The sequence below is a fragment of the Neoarius graeffei genome, chromosome 7 (genome assembly GCF_027579695.1).
Source record: "Neoarius graeffei isolate fNeoGra1 chromosome 7, fNeoGra1.pri, whole genome shotgun sequence".
Taxonomy (NCBI): Eukaryota; Metazoa; Chordata; class Actinopteri; order Siluriformes; family Ariidae; genus Neoarius; species Neoarius graeffei.
Genome location: NC_083575.1, coordinates 22,784,267 through 22,806,444, shown reverse-complemented (window position 1 = coordinate 22,806,444; position 22,178 = coordinate 22,784,267). Strand labels below are relative to the sequence as shown.

General features: G+C 41.7%; 1 protein-coding gene across 3 annotated transcripts in view; it reads right to left on the bottom strand.

Moving 5' to 3' along the window:
• Positions 1 to 426: 426 nt before the first annotated feature.
• mlip (muscular LMNA-interacting protein) overlaps positions 427 to 22,178 on the bottom strand; it is a 154,296-nt gene continuing 132,544 nt past the window's right edge. For all 3 annotated transcript variants that reach the window (XM_060924604.1, XM_060924605.1, XM_060924606.1), the window contains exon 12: positions 427 to 1,611. In XM_060924604.1, coding sequence (XP_060780587.1) covers positions 1,444 to 1,611 — 168 coding nt within the window. In that variant the 3' untranslated portion in view covers positions 427 to 1,443. The remainder of the gene's footprint in view (positions 1,612 to 22,178) is intronic.

The window sequence follows — 22,178 nt, the reverse complement described above, 5'->3', positions numbered from 1 at the left end:
TGCCAGCGAGTGTGCGTGTGTTAAATCTCATCTCATTATCTCTAGCCGCTTTATCCTGTTCTACAGGGTCGCCGGCAAGCTGGAGCCTATCCCAGCTGACTACGGGCGAAAGGCGGGGTACACCCTGGACAAGTCGCCAGGTCATCACAGGGCTGACACATAGACACAGACAACCATTCACACCTACGGTCAATTTAGAGTCACCAGTTAACCTAACCTGCATGTCTTTGGACTGTGGGGAAAACCGGAGCACCCGGAGGAAACCCACGCAGACAACATGCAAACTCCGCACAGAAAGGCCCTTGCCAGCCACGGGGCTCGAACCCGGACCTTCTTGCTGTGAGGCTACAGTGCTAACCACTACACCACCATGCCACCTGTGTGTTAAATCATTAAATTTAATATATAGATATATATAGATATATATGTCATTCCAAGCTATTTTTATTTCAGAATACAGCACAAATAATTTACACATACCATAAACCAATACTTGAAAGTATGGATTTATAAAATACATACAATTTTGTGCAGGGTGTCCTCCTTTAACTTTGTGCAATAATGCAATCCTTCTCGAATTGGTTCTTAGGGCTTCCATTAAATGGTCCACATTTTGCTCTCGCCCAGCTTCTCAAACACAAACAAAGCTCTGAAGAGCACTCTATCCTTACTAAAGACGTGTAAGGATCTGTAGGAGAGCAAACTGTGGACACTGCAAAAAATTGACTACTGAATTTGAGGAGAAAATTACTTAATACTAGTGAAATTATCTTGCTGCATGGACAGATATTTTTACTTGATAAGACATTTTAGAATAAGTTGGTTGCAATCTAGAACAAGGTTTAATAATCTCAGAATTGGTGCCTTGTATTCTTCTAATAGGAAATGCTAGGTCGTTTCAATTATTTTCAAGATCTTTTCACTTGCTAAGATATAATTTTTTGCAGTGGACCAATTAAGGACCCTAAGGACAGATTTGTAGAACAGTAAAGACTGAATTGTGTAATCATGTGGAAACAAAAGCAGGAAACAAAATCAGATGATAGAAAAAAGGCAGAAGAAACCAAAACAGTTGGTACAAAACAGTTTCTTAATTTTCCTCTGACCCTCTAATAAATGCATTGCGATATAAAACCCTTTAAAAAGTGACATGCATTTCCTGTTCACATAATCAAGAGAAAGATTACATTAAATCACATTTCCAAGTAATACTGAAATCGAATTGTGTTAGGATAATATTATTTCATAATGAACTTTTTTTTGAAGGTAGAACAGAAATGACAATTATAGAAGACTGTCGTCCTTGGAAGTTTCACTGTGTGATTTCACAATGTTAGAGCTCATCTTGTTCCATTACTTGCTTGCTTGCTTTCTTTGTCGAACTCATTTTGTGTGGACACTTAAATGTGAGTACCATGGGTTTCCATTTTCAACCTTCATAGGTTATAGAGATGTGCTTGTTGGTGACGGAGTGCTGTGTCCCCTGGCCTGATTCATCACAAGAGATGAGCTTGACATACACTTCTCAGGTCCCTCACAGGAATCTGTCTTCCCTTCCAAATCTCCTTGTCCATGAGGTTCATCCTTCGTGGACAACATACTGCTGGCAAGCTGCAAAGCAAGGTCTGATGTTATTGATGAAACATCAACAATAAGCATCTGTAATGCAGACTCAACACTTCAGCTTTTTGTTACTTAAGAAAACCTATTGATGGTGCTCTGTTAGTCAGTAAGTAATTACTGAAGCACCACTCTTGATTGATTGTTCCTTCAAGGAATAGAGATAAAAGTTAATTCGGGACAAACCACTGAGGCTCAGTCAAAGTTATTTTAAATGTAGGACCTAAAACTTTTTCCAAAAAATATGTGTCAATTTGAGCCGGCTGTGCTCAGCTGTCAAAAAAGCCTTGCATAATTTGACAGTGATGCACCACACTGATAATTAGTGCAGTAAAGACCTTATTGTGTCATGTCACTTTTTCTTTTAACAACATGACACCATAGTTATAGTTAACAATTATTCACCGAAAGTGAAGTTTTATTGAGCCTGAGGCAGATAACTGTTTTAGTATAAATCCACAGGTGATTATTTAAAAAAAAATCGTATTAAAAAATAATTTATTTCAAATTCAGAAGCTGCATGCAAATGTAATAAAGGCGCACACAGACTTGTGTCACTTATCTATGCTTACTCACATAAAATACTTTGCTTTGAAATTGACAAAATAAATCACATTTCCACCTTACCTTTGAAAAGTTTTAGAACAAACTTTGTAGCATCTTTTGTGATTTTAGGAACAGCATTTTCTTTCATAATTTCTAATTCTTCCTTGCTTATAGTGACAAAGTGAGTGGCCGCCATTTTGCCGCGTCACTCGAGGTGATTATCAAGAAATGGTCAGAATTTCTCAACCACTCAGCGCACGATTTCCTATAATCACCTCTGTATTTATACTAACTACTATTAAATATCCAGTCGGCACGGTAGTGTAGTGGTTAGCACTGTTGCCTCATAGCAAGAAGGATCTGAGTTCGAGCCCAGCGGCTGACAGGGGCCTTTCTGTGTGGAGTTTGCATGTTCTCCCCGTATCTGCATGGGTTTCCTATGGGTGGTCTGGTTTCTCCCACAGTCCAAAGACATGCAGGTTAGGTTAATTGGTGGCTCTAAATTGTCCATGAGTATGAATGGTTGAGAAGAGAAAACCTCTATAATAATCCAGTAGAAGGCAATGGGAAACCACTACTGTAATGTTCCCTAGAGACTTTGATGGCTGATGCTGTCAGAGTGGCCATGTCACTGTAGTGATGTGCCAAAATGGATGGGATTAAAAATTCATATAGCTAACATTCTTATTTAAAAAGATAACAAAAATTAAAATATATAAACACAACCCCATTTAATCATTGTTAATTCAAATTCATAATGCCAAAGAATATGCAAGTACAACCCCGATTCCAAAAAAGTTGGGACAAAGTACAAATTGTAAATAAAAATGGAATGCAATGATGTGGAAGTTTCACAATTCCATATTTTATTCAGAATAGAACATAGATGACATATCAAATGTTTAAACTGAGAAAATGTATCATTTAAAGATAAAAATTAGGTGATTTTAAATTTCATGATGACAACACATCTCAAAAAAGTTGGGACAAGGCCATGTTTACCACTGTGAGACATCCCCTTTTCTCTTTACAACAGTCTGTAAACGTCTGGGGACTGAGGAGACAAGTTGCTCAAGTTTAGGGATAGGAATGTTAACCCACTCTTGTCTAATGTAGAATTCTAGTTGCTCAACTGTCTTAGGTCTTTTTTGTCATATCTTCCGTTTTATGATGCGCCAAATGTTTTCTATGGGTGAAAGATCTGGACTGCAGGCTGGCCAGTTCAGTACCCGGACCCTTCTTCTACGCAGCCATGATGCTGTAATTGATGCAGTATGTGGTTTGGCATTGTCATGTTGGAAAATGGAAGGTCTTCCCTGAAAGAGACGTCGTCTGGATGGGAGCATATGTTGCTCTAGAACCTGGATATACCTTTCAGCATTGATGGTGTCTTTCCAGATGTGTAAGCTGCCCATGCCACACGCACTAATGCAACCCCATACCATCAGAGATGCAGGCTTCTGAACTGAGCACTGATAACAACTTGGGTCGTCCTTCTCCTCTTTTGTCCAAATGACACGGCGTCCTGATTTCCATAAAGAACTTCAAATTTTGATTCGTCTGACCACAGAACAGTTTTCCACTTTGCCACAGTCCATTTTAAATGAGCCTTGGCCCAGAGAAGACATCTGCGCTTCTGGATCATGTTTAGATACGGCTTCTTCTTTGAACTATAGAGTTTTAGCTGGCAATGGCGGATGGCACGGTGGATTGTGTTCACAGATAATGTTCTCTGGAAATATTCCTGAGCCCATTTTGTGATTTCCAATACAGAAGCATACCTGTATGTGATGCAGTGCCGTCTAAGGGCCCGAAGATTACGGGCACCCAGTATGGTTTTCCGGTCTTGACCCTTACGCACAGAGATTCTTCCAGATTCTCTGAATCTTTTGATGATATTATGCACTGTAGATGATGATATGTTCAAACTCTTTGCAATTTTACACTGTCAAACTCCTTTCTGATATTGCTCCACTATTTGTCAGTGCAGAATTATGGGGATTGGTGATCCTCTTCCCATCTTTACTTCTGAGAGCCGCTGCCACTCCAAGATGCTCTTTTTATACTCAGTCATGTTAATGACCTATTGCCAATTGACCTAATGAGTTGCAATTTGGTCCTCCAGCTGTTCCTTTTTTGTACCTTTAACTTTTCCAGCCTCTTATTGCCCCTGTCCCAACTTTTTTGAGATGTGTTGCTGTCATGAAATTTCAAATGAGCCAATATTTGGCATGAAATTTCAAAATGTCTCACTTTTGACATTTGATATGTTGTCTATGTTCTATTGTGAATACAATATCAGTTTTTGAGATTTGTAAATTATTGCATTCCGTTTTTATTTACAATTTGTACTTTGTCCCAACTTTTTTGGAATAGGGGTTGTACAAACAAGACTAGGTATAATTGGGTTTGAGGATTCATTGACACCAATGACATTCATTGACATTCAGTGACACTTATCTATACATTGTGTGTGTATAGAGAGAGGGGAGAAGTACAGAGTGTTTATTAAATAAAAGAAAAGGTTTGGGAGATGAGGAGGACAGAAATACGGCAATTCGTGAACAGACAGCCACACTTGAGCGAGGCACTAACCAACCAAGGGAAGGCTTGTCAATCTCTCTCTGTCTCTCTCACACATACATTCTTGTATTTCTATCTTTGTGGTGACTCTCACTGACATAATGCATTCCCTAGCTCCTTACCCTAACCTTAACTATCACAACTAAATACCTAACCCCAACCATTACCCTAAACTAGACCTAATTCTAACCTGAACCCTTAGTTGAAGTCTGAACCCACAAACAGCCCTGTGAACAAGCCCTGTGGCCAGCCAAAATGTCCTCACTTCCCAAAAATGTCCTCTGCTGAATGAATGAATGAATGAATGAATGAATGAATGAAATTAAATTAAAAAAAGTCCAGTCTTAAATATGTAGCAAGTACGTACACACACACACACACACACACACACACACACACCCCTTTGGTGGCTAATACATATGCTAAGCAGGATAGGTCAGCTGTGCTTCATCTGAATTCTAGTTAAACACTTTAATGAAAGTGCAGGAAGTGAAATGGGAATACACATCGAACAAGGAAATGAGTAATTAAATAGTGCTAATAAAAATAATTCTATGAAAAATTATAATTAACCACTGTCAAAATGAATCACAATCAGTGTGCAGCTATTAAAAAAGGTATGAATGAGGAAAGGTAGTGGTTCCGTTATTTTTTTATTTATCTATTTAAATTTCATTCATTCATTCATTCATTCATTCATTCATTCATTCATTCATCACAGTATCCACTTTATCTAGGTCACGGTCATGGTGGATCCAAAGCCTATCCCAGGAACACTAGAACACAAGTCCATCAGAGGACACAATGCACACACGTATGCACACATGCGCGCACACACACACACACACACACATATATATATACATTCACACACTTATTAACAGCTAGGTGCAATTTAGAGTAGCCTATCCAGCTACCTGTATGATTTTGGGAGGTGGGAGGAAATTGGAGAAACCAGTGGAAATCCACATGGATACAGGAACTTTCCACATAGACCATAATCCCAGCAGAGGATAGAAATGGGGATCCCTAAGGCAGTGATACTACCTGCTGCACCACTATGCCACTCTGATTTTATTTCTTTGTTTATTGCAAAAAATAGATTTCAACTGCAATATATTACTGCATACTTATCTATAGCTTTAATACAATTTCTGCATTGTGTACATTCCAAAGAAGAAATTATCATTCAGATCATTGTGTCAGCCAGGCCCTTATGGGTCAGCATACTCAGGTTTTTCATTCACTCTAAACCTAGTGCTTCTGATAGCTCAATGACAGGACTATACAGTACACTGTATATAAGACTGAGTAGTAAACCAGTAGTCTCTGTGAGTGCTTTGATCCTCAATTTATTCCGCTGGGAGATTCAGAGGAACATGTATATATAAGAGAGAGAGGAATATGGAATAAATCGAGGCTCAAAGCAGCCACAAAGTCTGATTTGCTACTCAGTCTTTATGCTCAGGGCAACAATCCAAATTAATACAGTACAGGAGAGTTGATGAAAAGGTGAGGCAAGGCTTGAAGATTAGATGCTTTCTCATTTATTTGTGCATTTATCTCATCTGAACTGTTAGATGTTCAGGTGGTACTCAGAAAACAGTCTGGGCTTTATGGATAATTGGAGTAGTTTTGAGGGCAAGGCTGGCCTGTTAGGGTGGGAAGGTATCCATCCCACTTGAGAAGGTGCTGCTCTCATTTCTTGTAGAATAGCCCATAGTCTCAGAAATGTCCTAGTTAATCTGTGACAATCCAAAGCCAAGGCCAGTTGATTAGGCAGTTGAATGCTTAGGGCCAATTTATGCTGACAACCCAGTCCTCGCAGATAGCGTCACAGATGGCGTCTGCGAAGCCCCCCTTCGCAGACGCTCTGCACTCACCTCCCAAAAATTGTGACCACCGCAGACAGCCTCGCAGACAGCGTTGCAGACAAGAGGGCTCTGATTGGTCCACTCTACATCCGCTGTACACGCACTTCCACTTCCCTACTTTCCCGGTTTGTTTTTTTTTTCACAACTGCCATTTTTAAAAACACGAGCGAAGATGGAGCAGCACGAAGAGCGGTTGATCGAGGAAGTGAGGAAGTACGTACATCTATACGACTCCAGTTCTAGTCATTATAAGTAACCGGAGGATAAACACTCCACTAACCACACCCACCAACTACTCCTAGCGATTTCACGACTTCACGCCCCCTTGCGTTGTGGCGGTGAATAACATCGCGCACGCCTATTACCCCCCGCTCAACGATAAATTACAACTGTCTGCGAAAAGCTATCTGCGAAAGCCTTGTCGCAAGAGCATGCAGAGGCCTTTAGAGTCAACATTCTGCTATACCCTAGATAATGTAGAATGTAGCTCCACTTAAAAGAAAAATGAAGAGAACTAGATAGAACTCGACGCCAACAGCGTCTATGGGGATGCCTCCGCCCGGTAGACTACACACCTTATTAAGTTGTGATTTGGGGATGGACATTTGACCTCACAGTTATCTTGACCCGGTGAAATTACTTGTATCAGCCTTGGAGATATTGTGTTCACAAGGTTTTCGGACAGACATTTGACCTCATAGTGACCTTGACCTTAGACCTTTTGATCTCAAAATCTAATCAGTTTATCTTTGTCCCCAAATGCATAAATGGTGAAAGTTTGGTGAAATTCCTTACATCTGCCTTGGAGAGACTGTGTTCACAAGGTTTTCGGACAGACATTTGACCTCACAGTGACCTTGACCTTTGACCTTTTGATCTCAAAATCTAATCAGTTCATGTTTGTCCCAAAGCACACAAATGGTGAAAGTTTGGTGAAATTCCTTTCATTAGCCTTTGAGATATCACGTTCATAAGGTTTCGGGACGGACGCATACATGCACGCACAGACGGACGGGCGCACGGACAGACGGACAACCCGAAAACATAATGCCTCCTGCACCTTACAGTGGTGGAGGCATAAAAAACTAGCACTTTCATATACCAATCACACACAGACCACTCAAAAATTAGAATATAAATGACATCAAACAAAACTGGTAGTATTCTAATTAGCATGGAAAGAGTCTCTTCTGAACTATAGAAACACAGTGCTGCTAGATCAATGTATCTCTCCACTCTAACAGAAGATAACAAAAATAACCATAGATTATTTTATTTTTATTTAATACTGTAGGAAAGTTAACTCACAAAACAACCACTACAGAAACATGCACACCTTGAATATGTAATAGCGATGACGTCATAATTTTTTTCAATGGCAAAATTGAAAATATCAGACATAAAATTCAGACTATTAATTTAAAGCCAGACTATTTGATAACTAACCCTGTAGATAATACAGATAGTTAACTATAGATAGCTATATCAGATCAGATAGGCAGCCCACTCAGCATCTGCTCCAGGCCCCAGTGGTATTCCCTATCTGGTTTACAAGCACTGTCCAGAGCTTCTACGGCACCTGTGGAAGATCCTGAAGGTGATTTGGAGAAGGGGAAAAGTCGCTGACCAGTGGAGGTGTGCTGAGGGAGTATGGATCCCCAAAGAGGAGAACTCGAAAAACATCAACCAGTTTCGGACCATCTCACTCCTGAGTGTTGAAGGGAAGGTGTTTTTCAGCATCATCTCTCGGAGACTGACAGAGTTTCTCCTCAAGAACAACTACATCGACCCATCAGTGCAGAAGGGAGGGATCCCTTCTGGAACATACTGGAGTTGTCACACAACTGATTAGAGAGGCTCCCGAGAACAGAGGCAACCTAGCGGTCTTGTGGTTGGACCTGACCAACGCCTACAGGTCCATACCGCATAAGCTGGTCGAGCTTGCGTTGCACCTCCATCATGTTCATCATTAAGATCAAGGACCTCATCTTGGAATACTACAACAATTTCAGGATGAGGGTCATTTCTGGGTCAGAAACATCAGACTGGCATCGCATTGGGAAAGAAATAATAACAGGCTGTACCATCTCTGTTATCCTTTTCGCGCTAGCCATGAACATGGTGGTCAAGTCAGCCGAGGTGGAATGCAGAGGGCCCCTGACCAAGTCAGGTGTACGGCAGCCCCCGATAAGGGCCTACATGGATGACCTGACCGTCACTACAACATCGGTCCCAGGATGCAGGTGGATCCTACAAGGGCTTGAGAGACTCATTACCTGGGCAAGGATGAGTTTCAAGCCCTCCAAGTCAAGATCGATGGTGCTGAAGAAGGGGAAAGTGATTGACAAGTTCCAGTTTTCCATCTCAGGAACTGTCATTCCAACCATCACAGAGCAACCTGTCAAGAGTTTGGGGAAACTCTTCGACTCCAGCCTGAAAGACTCAGCTGCCATCCAGAAGTCCAGCATGGAACTTGGAACTTGGCTTACCAAGGTTGACAAGTCTGGTTTGCCTGGTAGATTTAAAGCCTGGATCTATCAGCATTCTATCCTGCCACGAATCCTCTGGCCCATGCTAATCTATGCAGTCCCAATGACAGCAGTTGAGTCCCTAGAAAGGAAGATCAGTGGCTTTCTTTGAAAGTGGCTAGGCCTCCCACGCAGTCTCACCAGTGCAGCACTGTATGGGGTGAGTAACACTCTGCAGCTTCCTTTCAGCGGCCTCACCAAGGAGTTCATGGTGGTACGCACCAGAGAAGCCTTACAGTACAGGGACTCAAGGGACTACAAGGTGTCAGCAGCTGGCATCGAGGTGAGGACAGGAAGGAAGTGGAAGGATGGGAGAGCAGTGGAGGTGGCAGAGTCTCGCCTAAGACAGAAGGCACTGGTGGGCACCGTGGCAACAGGAAGAGCAGGCCTGGGTTACTACCCAAAGACCCTGATCAGCCAGACCCACGGTAATGAGAGACACCACCTGATCCAGGAGGAGGTCCGAGCAGGCGTGGAGGAAGAGTGTGTGAGCAGGGCGGTGGGACTCTGGCAACAGGGAGCATGGACAAGGTGGGAGAGCGCACTACAGCGCAGGATTACCTGGACAAACATCTTGCAGGCAGACTTCCATCAGGTCCGGTTCCTAGTGCAAGCTGTCTATGATGCCCTGCCTAGCCCAGCGAACCTCCATGTCTGGGGAAAGAGTGAGACACCCTCCTGCCTTCTGTGCTCTGGTAGAGGCTACTTAGAACATCTTCTCAGCTGCTGCCCAAAGGCCCTGGCTGATGGCCGCTACCGGTGGCACCATGACCAGGTGCTTAAGGCAGTTGCTGAAAGCTTAACCTCTGCCATCAGCTCTTGCAAGCACCATCATGCTCTAAAGAAGGCAGTCTCCTTCATAAAAGCTGGAGAGAAACCCCGAGCACGCCAACATATAACAACAGGCCTCCTCCACACGGCAAATGACTGGCAGCTGCAGGCCGACCTGGGAAAGCAGCTGAGGTTTCCCCAACATGTGGCAGCAACAACTCTCCGTCCAGACATGGTGATAACATCTGAGGCTTCAAAACACCTCATCATTCTGGAACTAACAGTTCCCTGGGAAGAGCGTCTTGAGGAGGCCAATGAGAGGAAAAGAGCCAAGTACCAGGAGCTGGTGGAGGAGTGCAGGGAGAGAGGTTGGAGAACCTTCTACGAGCCCATAGAAGTCGGCTGTAGGGGTTCTGCAGGGCGCTCCCTCTGCAAAGTCCTGAGTCGCTTGGGCATTGTAGGAGCAGCTAAGAAGAGGGCCATTGCATCCGCAAGCGAAGCCGCAGAGAAAGCCACACGGTGGCTTTGGATTAAAAGGGGTGATCCGTGGACTGCTACTGGGACGCAAGTCGGGGCTTGATCAAGCCCAGCTGGGTTGCCTGGGTGAGGGTGTATGATGTTGCGGGACCCAAAACACCCGAGGACCCCAGGATACATCACTGAGGATGCGTCCCAGTGCATCCATGAGGTGTTTCTAGCATAGAGAAAGCCAGACTATTTTTGATAACTAACCCTGTAGATAACACAGATAGTTAACTATAGATAGCTATATCAGATCAGCAATTAGAATGGTTTATTCCCCTTTGAGAGGCCAAACTAATTTCACTAATTTCCTCATCAAACTCAGCTTGTGTACTAGATCCCTTTCCTACAAGTTTCTTCAAACTGATACTACCAGGAACAATCACACCTCCTCTGAAAATAATCAATTCTTCCCTTAGCACTGGCTATATACATAAATCCTTTCAACTAGCAGTTATCAAACCCTGATTAAAAAACCTGATCTCAACCCCTGTCAGCTGTTCAACTTTCGGCCAATATCAAATCTCCCCATTTATCCAAGATCCTAGAAAATGCTGTAGCACAGCAATTATGCTCATACCTACATAAGAATCCATGAAATGTTTCAGTCAGGATTTAGACCTCATCATAGCCAGGCTTTCGTCTAAACGGGGGAACAGGGGCGCTGCGCCCTCTTACTCTCGGCGTGCGCCCCCTTACCGACTCCGTGAAAACATCCCAGCAACACTATGTGACAATGTGTCTGATCATCAAATACGTTATAATTGCTCCAAAAATATTCCAATCATAGTAGATACACCGCCAGACGGTGCAAAAACAATCCGAATTGGCGTTTTCCAGACTGAGGCGCCATATTGTTTAGTTGTTTACTTGTTGTGGCTGCTCTCGCGAGATTTGACATGGGTTACATACAAGGTCAGCTGACTTGTAGAGCGAGATTTCTCGAGACTGAATGGCCTTTCACCCACCGGCGCGGGAGCTTTTGACAGAAGTAGTTTGCGAGTTGTTTTTGTTGACACTTGGGCATTTAAAGATGTCATCCCGCGGCACGAAGCGGAAGAAAGCCAAAGACTGTCCGGGGCAGAAGAAGATTACTTCTTTCTTTTTCAATGTTGACAACCAATTTGTTACAATTTCCCTCTCAGATAGCCTCAGAATGTCCCATTGGAGCATTTTTCAAAGGCTTTGCACGGCGGGGGGGGACAACCGGCACCATTCCCTCCCCCCCCCCCCCGCTATGGTGAGCGCCCTCATACTAAATTTTTCTAGAAAAATCCCTGATAGCACAGAAACAACACTGGTTAAAGTAGTAAATGACCTGCTACTGGCTTCTGATCAAGGTTGTGTCTCCTTGCTTGTGTTGCTTGACCTTATTGCAGCTGTTGGCACTATTTATAATGCAATTACTATTCTCCATGATAGATAAGAATGTTGTTGCATACTTGCCAACTTTTCAAAATTCTCATGGGGGAGAAAAGTGCGTGAACGACATTTTCAATTGGACGAGGGTATGATGCGCGGTTGAAATGATAAAAACAGTGGATCCCAATTAATTGCAAACCATTTGAAATTTATACAATTAAAGAGTTTTTGAATTGTTGATATTGTTCTATCAATTACTATCGGTTATGGGATTCATGTATCAGGCATGAGATAGCTCAGAGTGAAAAATCTGAAATAATACTCGTCTTGAATTTTAATATAATAACAATGAAAGGGAAGTCTTAAATCAGATTTTTAGCTGAAAAATCTCATGCCTGAATATTGTATACATACAGAGACCCACAGAAAATAACACAAGTGATGCTTTAGAAAAATGTTTATAATTTCTTAAAATAGTCACAGTGAATGAAAGTATTATTGGATTGCATCAAATGTGTTTTCCTTCTGTAAGCTCATGTAAAAATACAGAGAACTATATCATCTCATCTCATTATCTCTAGCCGCTTTATCCTGTTCTACAGGGTCGCAGGCAAGCTGGAGCCTATCCAAGCTGACTACGGACGAAAGGCAGGGTACACCCTGGACAAGTTGCCAGGTCATCACAGGGCTGACACATAGACACAGACAACCATTCACACTCACATTCACACCTACGGTCAATTTAGAATCACCAGTTAACCTAACCTGCATGTCTTTGGACTGTGGGGGAAACCAGAGCACCCGGAGGAAACCCACGCGGACACGGGGAGAACATGCAAACTTCGCACAGAAAGGCCCTTGCCAGCCACAGGGCTCGAACCCAGACCTTCTTGCTGTGAGGTGATAGCGCTAACCACTACACCACCGTGCCACCCTAGTAACAACTCAATTAAATAAAATATTGCACTGTCTTAGTACTACTAAAATGCATTTCTCTCACTAAACACTTTCCAACAGAATTTTTAAAAAGCACTAGAAATACTATCAAAATCCTATCGGAATGCATCAAAGGAATTTGCTCATTTGCAAACTTTGACTAAATGTTTTCAAACAAAATTTAAAAATGGCACTATAAATACTACCATACTATCAAAATATACTCCGCAAAGAAATTCACTCGAATGCAAAATTTTAGTACTACCAAAATACACTCACTAGTAATCTTTTACTTAAAACCTCAAAACTCGATCAAAATCAATCACTTTCCAGATAATTCACTTGTAAACTTTCACTTAAAACTTTCAAACATAACTTCAAAATAGCACTAAGACACTACCACACTATTCAAATACACTCATCAAACAAATTCTCTGTCATGCAAAATTTCACTAAACACTTTAGAAGTTGTACAGTTTGTTTCTGAAATGGTATGGAAGACTAGTTTAATTTCACACTCAAATGTCCATTATATTCTGATTTAAGGTATCTTTACCTTAAAATGTGTAACCGGCTGATCGAACATTTGCTTATCCATGGAAATTCATTCTTCCATGCAACCTGGTATTTGCATTTGCATATTTTTACTGTTTGGTATTGGGTTTAATGGCTATGATGAATGATTGCTTGTAACAAATGTCGGACAGCCTGGGTGAATCCTACATTACGGAAGTGACTGTCGTTCTGTTCGTTGATTGGTTAAAAATCAGTTGACGTCAGCAGTGTTTCTCATACAATTCTGACTGGACATAATCGGGAGCATTTTTAATTTGGCGGTAGGGATTTCCCAAAACCGGGACATTATCCAGTTTTTAACAAATACAATTGGGAGGCAGGAGACGGAGGCTAAAATCGGGAGCCTCCCGCCGAAATCGGGAGGGTTGGCAAGTATGTTGTTGGAGTCAAGGGAACGGCTCTCTCCTGGCTCAGGTCTTATTTATTTGATTGCTATCAGTTTATAGATGTAAATGGTGGTTTCTTTATGTGTACTAAGGTAAAGTTTGGCATTCCACAAGGTTCCATTTTAAGTCTTTATATATGTTACCTCTGGGTGATATTTATTCGTAAGCAAGGTATTAGCTTCTATATACTGATGACACACAGTTGTAACTTTCAGTAAAGCCAGATAAGAGACACCAGCTTAATAAAATTGAGGAATGTGTACAGGACATTAGACACTGAATGCTTATTATCTTCCTTCTACTTAATTTTGACAAGACAGAAGTATTTGTACTAGGACCACATACAGCTAGAAGTAAGCTTTCTGATCACACAGTAAGTCTGGATGGCCTTTCTGTAGTGTGACCTTGTTGGGATTATTGACTCCAGTCTTTCATTTGAAGCCCATGTAGATAATATTACTAGGATAGCTTTCCTTCATCTCAGAAATATTGCTAAGATAAGAAATATAATGTCACTGCATGATGCAGAAAAACTAGTTCATGCTTTTGTTACCTCTAGGTTGGATTATTGCACGGGCGCAGATAGAGGGGGGGACGGGGGGGATTCGTCCCACCCAGATTTAAATTTACCTCGTTCGGTCCCCCCACTTATAGGGAGGAAAAAACGTCTATGCTGTCTTTCTTTGCATAAGGCAAACCTCACGGAAAAATCAAAAGACTAATTACCATTCGGTTTATTGAGGTGCACAGCAGTACATACCACCCACGTGCAATGAACCGGTGCTACAGGTGCTCTAGCCCCTGCCCCTTTTCTGTTTGCTGTCCAAAGTGCCCTTTTCATAGGGACTGTTTTGTTGTTTTGGTTTTTTTTTAATATTTGTAAAAGATAAGTTAGCTCCAACATCAATATTCTCTACAATTTGACAATAATATATGAAATTATAGATTTATAAAGTAACGTTTTTCTATGTAAATGCGGGCATCAATCCGTGACGTCATGCATTCAGTGAACCTCCGTGCAGAAAGCGCATGCAGGCGGTTGACAGTGGGAGACAGTGCGAGGAACGGCATGGTAAGGTCACACTGAAAGTCTCCTTTCATTTCTATCTGAACATGCAATATTGTGCAGCTTAGAACACAACAGTAAATGCGTAGAGTTGTTTATCATTTAATGAAGCCGCCTAGGCTATATTTAAACCGTTTGCTCCATCCATTTCATTAACGTGGCAGATTCGGAAACTTTAGTTTGAACTACATGGGAAGTGTTGAGTGCTTTGCAACACCTCACTGAACAAAACAACTGGCAAACACGGAAAAGTCCAGAAGAAGCACTAGCATCTGTCAGGAAGCTTTGTGAGTTTTATGAGATTGAGGAAGAGGAGAAATTACTGACGGAACTTAAAGTCTTTCACTCCTCCTACTCTTGCCTCCCCAGTGTGGCATCCATGCTTTCTGTGCTCAAGGAGAACAATGCCGACTTGGTTTTTCCAGAGCTGGCTGGGCTGCTGAAAATATATGGAACACTACCTGTGTCAACTGCAACGGTAGAGCGTTCCTTTTCAAAGTTAAAGCTAGTGAAGACAAAACTCCGCAGCCTTTGTCATGAAGAAAGGCTGTCAGACCTTCTTCTGCTGGCAATTGAGAAAGATATCCATATTGAATACAGTGTTGTCATAGACATTTTCAAGAACATGGCAAACCGAAGACTGCTGCTTTGAAGAATACTGCAGCATTTAGATGGATCTCACTCTCTCACACTCACACACACACACACACACACACACACAGAGAATGTTCAGTTGCAATTGAAATTTAGTTTTGAATAAAGTTAACTTGTGTGAAAAATTTGTTCCCAGTGCCCTTTTTTGAATGTTGAGCCCCTGCCCCTCCAAAGGTCTTTGCACGGCCCTGGTACATACATAGTTGCAACTGCGCAGACTGCACAGGTTGCGAGCTCGAGCTTGGTTGCTATGGTTACCCACAACAAGTTTGACAGGCATATCGGGGACAGCTCCTCCTAGTTCAGGACCCCAACACGGCATGATGAAGGGTGCCAAAAGGCAGAAAACGATTGCATCGTTTTAAAAAAAAAAAACGACTGTAAGTAAACTGTGCCTTACTTTATCATATCACCTTGCAATTTTTTGATAGTCTGTTCAAAGTAATGTCGTAGTGAAAGTAAAATTATACGGAGTAGAGATGCCTTTCTGGTAGCCTCCTTCTTTCAGTGGTAGCCTGTAGATACAGTGCTCAGAAGGCAGTTTTAATGTTTAATCTGGCGTTCCCTGCCATAATTTCAGCGAGCATATTGTTTCATAAGAAAACTTTGCGAAGAGTTGTTGACTGACTGCCGCTCACGCAACACACAGGCATAGTTAGAAAGTCAGGATGCACTGGTTTACACTTTACACACACACACACACACACACACACACACACACACACACACACACACACGTAGCCCAGCCTCTCGCTATGTTTAACAGTTGGAACTTAGTGGTTTTAAAACTAGTTTTGCAATATCTGTGCGTGATGATAATGTGTAAACTTTGGATTTCCATAGGCTATGTTAAAATGTTATCATTGTCCTGGCCTGCAGGTAGTTCCTGGTGATGGCAGTGAGGGAGGTGAAATAGCATGTATACACACTACCGTTCAAAAGTTTGGGGTCACCCAGACAATTTTGTGTTTTCCATGAAAAGTCACACTTTTATTTACCACCATAAGTTGTAAAATGAATAGAAAATATAGTCAAGACATTTTTCTGGCTGTTTTGAGCATTTAATCGACCCCACAAATGTGATGCTCCAGAAACTCAATCTGCTCAAAGGAAGGTCAGTTTTATAGCTTCTCTAAAGAGCTAAACTGTTTTCAGCTGTGCTAACATGATTGTACAAGGGTTTTCTAATCATCCATTAGCCTTCTGAGGCAATGAGCAAACACATTGTACCATTAAAACACTGGAGTGATAGTTGCTGGAAATGGGCCTCTATACACCTATGGAGATATTGCACCAAAAACCAGACATTTGCAGCTAGAATAGTCATTTACCACATTAGCAATGTATAGAGTGTGTTTCTGATTAGTTTAAAGTGATCTTCCTTGAAAAGAACAGTGCTTTTCTTTCAAAAATAAGGACATTTCAAAGTGACCCCAAACTTTTGAACGGTAGTATGTGTATGTATGTATATGTGTGTATATATATATATATATATATATATATATATATATATATATATATATATATATATATACACAAAATGGAATCATTTGCTGACAGCTCAGTCCCCCCCAGTTCAAAAATCCTATTTGCGCCCCTGGATTATTGTAATGCCTTACTGTCTGGATGTTCCAATAGGTGCATAAACAGTCTCCAGTTAGTCCAGAATACAGCAGTGAAAGTCCTTACTAGAATCAGAAGGTATGGCCACATCATTCCTATCGTATCCACACAGAATTGTCTCCCAATCAAATTTAGCATTGATAATAAAATACTACTGTTAACTAATAAAGCATTGAATGGGCTTGTGTTACAGTACCTGAGCAAACTTCTGGACTTTTATGACCTGAAGGCTACAGCAGGAGGGCAGATTCTTCTCTTTTAAAAGCCCCACAGTTAAGGAACAGCCTTCTAAGTAGTGTTTGGAATTCGGACACAGTCTCAGTGTTTATGTTTTGGCTGAAAACATATTTGTTTCATCAAGCCTTTTGTTAGGGGCGGTATGGTGGTGTAGTGGTTAGCGGTGTTGCCTCACAGCAAGAAGGTCCAGGTTCGAGCCCCGTGGCCGGCGAGGGCCTTTCTGTGTGGAGTTTGCATGTTCTTCCCGTGTCTGTGTGGGTTTCCTCCGGGTGCTCCGGTTTCCCCCACAGTCCAAAGACATGCAGGTTAGGTTAACTGGTGACTTTAAATTAACCATAGGTGTGAATGGTTGTCTGTGTCTATGTGTCAGCCCTGTGATGACCTGGTGACTTGTCCAGGGTGTACCCTGCCTTTCGCCCGTAGTCAGCTGGGATAGGCTCCAGCTCGCCTGCAACCCTGTAGAACAGGATAAAGCGGCTAGAGATAATGAGATGAGATGAGCCTTTTGTTAATAGCTTTTTATTAGGTAAAACAGCAGATCTGGAGGGTCCTCACACATAGAATGTTTTGGTAAACTGGGATGATTGGGTACTGCTCCCCCAATGCATTCACGCGTTAATGGTTTGTTGATGGTGGAGTGGCTGGCTACTTTATGTCCTGGAGTGCCATCATGTCTGTGTTACCTTCTGGTAACTTCCCTTTTAGTTATGTTGTCTCTCTCTCTCTCTCTCTCTCTCTCTCAAGCTACACATGCCACTCCTAAGATACCAGTGATGTTGACCTCTCCTGGTCTCTGGACCTGCCTCATCCATCCTGATGCCCTTCTGGCATCACTTCACTCCTGTGGAGGATGGCCCCATATGGACAGCCTAAAGATACACTTAGAAGATGGTTCTAGACAATAACTGCAAACAGATTTGCTTTGATGACTTAGGACAACAATTGCCATGATAACTTTAGGACTGCAGTTATCATGAACAGTTTTGAACTCAAGTCTCCAACAGTAAACTTCAACAAAATATACTTCATTTCAAAAGTATAATGAATTTCCTGGTTACACGATGCACTTTTTGACCAAATGAGGATTGGTTCCCTTTTGAGTCTGGTTCCTCTCAATGTTTCTTCCTCATGTCATCTCAGGGACTTTTTCCTTACCACTGTTGCCTCAGGATTGGTCATTAGGGATAAATTTATGAATTCCTATGATTAAAATTTATATCCAGAATTTCTATATATTTCAGCACTGTCGCCTCACAGCAGGAAGGTCCTGGGTTTGAGCCCAGTGGCCGATGAGGGCCTTTCTGTGTGGAGTTTGCATGTTCTCCCTGTGTCTGCGTGGGTTTCCTCCGGGTACCCTGGTTTCCCCAACAGTTCAAAGACATGCAGGTTAGGTTAATTGGTGGCTCTAAATTGACTGTAGGTGTGAATGTGAGTGTGAATAATTGTCTCTATGTGTCAGTTCTGCGATGACCTGGCGACTTGTCCAGGGTGTACCCCACCTCTCACCCATAGTCAGCTGGGATAGGCTCCAGCTTGCCTGTGACCCTGTACAGGATAAGCAGCTACAGATAATGGATGGATGGATGGAATTTCTATATTTCTGTAAAGCTGATTTGTGGCAATTTATTTGTTTATTTATTTAGCTTTTGCCATAGGAAGATCTATATATATGTACATACATCATGGCATGGGAAACCACAACAGCTTGCGCCAATTACAGTGGCCCCATTGTACCGAATCTGCATGTCTTTAAACTGTGGGGGAAACCGGAGCACCCGGAGGAAACCCACGCGGACACGGGGAGAACATGCAAACTCCACACAGAGAGGCCCCTGTCGGCCATGAGGTTCGAATCCGGAACCTTCTTGCTGTGAGGCGACAGTGCTAACCACTACACCACCGTGCTGCCAATGTCTATTGTTAAAAGAATTGCTATATAAATAAAATTGAACTGAACAGTTACTCTAGTTAAGGCTTTTGAACAAGGGAAATACATCATGGTGCAGGAACAGGTACATGTAATTGTATAGGTGGATGTTACTGGAATCACTGACAATTACAATCAACCAATTATGCATTATTTGTGCACCATAACTATTAGGTTTGATAAACATCCTGAATGTAAGCAAACATGGCATATTAATGCATTTGATTTGGAAGTATGCCAAATGTATTCATGTTAGTTTTTTTTCCATGGCATATAGCAAATTTCATTGTTGAACCATTTCAATTAATAACAAACCTCCAATTCTCTGTGCTAATTTATATTTTATTGGGAATGGCATCAGGTCCGGAAGGTGAAAGAACATTTGTCATCATAGATCTTCTTCTTTTTCAAAAGACCATCTATTGACAAATTCATAAAATTACTAAGGGGATGAATGACACAAATTCCATAGAGTGGTTTTAAAATAACATGATGACTGAGTTTATGTCTATCTGGCTCAAAATAAATGTATTTACAGTCATCTTTTCCTCACAGAAAACAATAATTCTGGCAATGTTATAACTTAATGCCGACAGTTTGTGTAAAATGCATATAAAGATAAACTGAGTGGTTAAGATGTCCAAGCACTCACCGTTTCCTGATGGAGGCCAGTGATTAAAGCCTTGCCACTTAGAGAGTTAAGGTACACACCTGTGTTACTGTAAACTGTAAAGTTTTCTGTAATAGTGCTTCCCTGCCATTTGGTTCAATTTGTGTTGAATTACTTTGGTCATGTGACATCATCCGTATGTGGTAATTCAAGATTGGGGATAATGTTTGAAAAGCCAAGGATTTAGACAAACAAACAAATAAAAATAATTTGGACTTTAAATACTGCATCTGGGGGCGGCACGGTGGTGTAGTGGTTAGCACTGTCGCCTCACAGCAAGAAGGTCCGGGTTCGAGCCCCATGGCTGGCGAGGGCCTTTCTGTGCGGAGTTTGCATGTTGTCCGCGTGGGTTTCCTCCGGGTGCTCCGGTTTCCCCCACAGTCCAAAGACATGCAGGTTAGGTTAACTGGTGACTCTAAATTGACTGTAGGTGTGAATGGTTGTCTGTGTTTATGTGTCAGCCCTGTGATGACCTGGCGACTTGTCCAGGGTGTACCCCGCCTTTCGCCCGTAGTCAGCTGGGATAGGCTCCAGCTTGCCTGCGACCCTGTAGAACAGGATAAAGCAGCTAGAGATAATGAGATGAGATACTGCATCTGCTAAATTAAGTGGATGGCTGATTTTCCCAATTAGTTGCATGATATATCATTTTACCACGCAAACACTGGGAGAGAAATAATAGCTTTATATAAATTGCTTAAAAGCATCATTATTCAGCATTTAACCAAATCCAGGAGCAGAGCAAATGTGGTGCAGCACAGGGCATGTGACCCAGGTGGGCCCGGGTGCTGATGCCAATGTGTGTTTAATTGCTCTCTCCAAATAATAGAAGCATGAATAATGACACTAGTTAAATGACTCCCTTTAACCTCTCTAGCTCACGCCTTCGGTCTTTTAGAAGTACACAAGAAACACCACATAAATCAACTGCATGGTTAAAGTGTATTTTTCAGTTAAACCTAATGCATTGCAACATTTTCTCTCATGCATTATTGCATTATTTTGTGCAAATGTTGTAGAATTTGAAAGATAATTCAAGATTTGGTGGGAGGTCTGCGAAACGCTCATTGGATCCAATAGTAATTTGATCCAAACTTAATTTCATTCAAGGGATTTTGAAGTCAGTAATTACTTGGGCCAAATATATTGCTTTATTACTTTTGTGTGCGTATGTGTGTTTTGTTTCAAATTATTTGTTAAAGTCCATCAACCTACTTGGTGTAAATATCAGAATGCCATTTGATTATGAGTGTTTATCAGTTCTATTCCTGGAGCCTCCCTGTCCTGCATATCTTCTATCTAGCCTTGCTCCAAACACACCTGGTTGAAATTTGCGTGATTAACATGCTCTTGATTAAATCAGGTGGGATCAGCTCCTCAAACGTATCACTGATGAATTCAGTCAGGTAGGTAGAACAGGGAAAGATGGAAAACATACAGCGCAGGGGGTTGCAGGAGAAGAACTGAGAATCCGTGGATTATGAGAGGAGCTCAAAAGCAAAAAGAGACAAAGTAAGCTCCCATCTTAAAAAAAAAAAAAAAAACACTTTATCTTCTGGCTGATAAATGGTAAAGTGGCATAACTAGGTGAACAAAAGCAAATAATTTAGTGTGTTTGTGTGTTGGGATTTTCCCACATTCCCCCCACTTGGGGTCACTTGCCAGTTTCCACCCACCAGCCAGCTCTTTCCTATCATATGACAGCAACCAACCAGGGAGCATGAAGGCTAACATGTGCTATGTCCAATAAACAAGAAGGTAGCCAACTATGTATTTTTTGACCTGCTAATCATGTTGCATCACAGAATAAAATCAAGAAAATAAATATATTTATTTTACTGAAAGGAAATTCCTGAATGGCCATCAAATGATTGAGTCTTTGGTCTTGGCTGTTGTACCAGTTTTTAAATATAATGGTATGTTTTTTGAAAGCTTTGAAAATAAGGCAGTAGAGGCAAAATGGTGCAAAAGGTGCAAATTCCATGATTTGTGTGTATGTGTGAATTATTTGTTGCCATGCTTGTTTACTGCTTTCCTATGATGGTGTTCAGTCCTGTTAAACAGGTATAGACAGTATTAATGGATGTAGCAGGGCAACCATGGTTACTGCTTGTTTATGAAATATTAAGTCAAGTCAACTTTATTGTCAAATATGCTATACATGCTCGACATACAGCACAGATGAAATATCAGTCCTCTCTGACCCACGGTGCAAACTGGCAATGCAATAAATAAAAATAGAATAATTGAAAAAAACAAACAATATAAACAGTATAAACACTCTAGATAGGAACTAG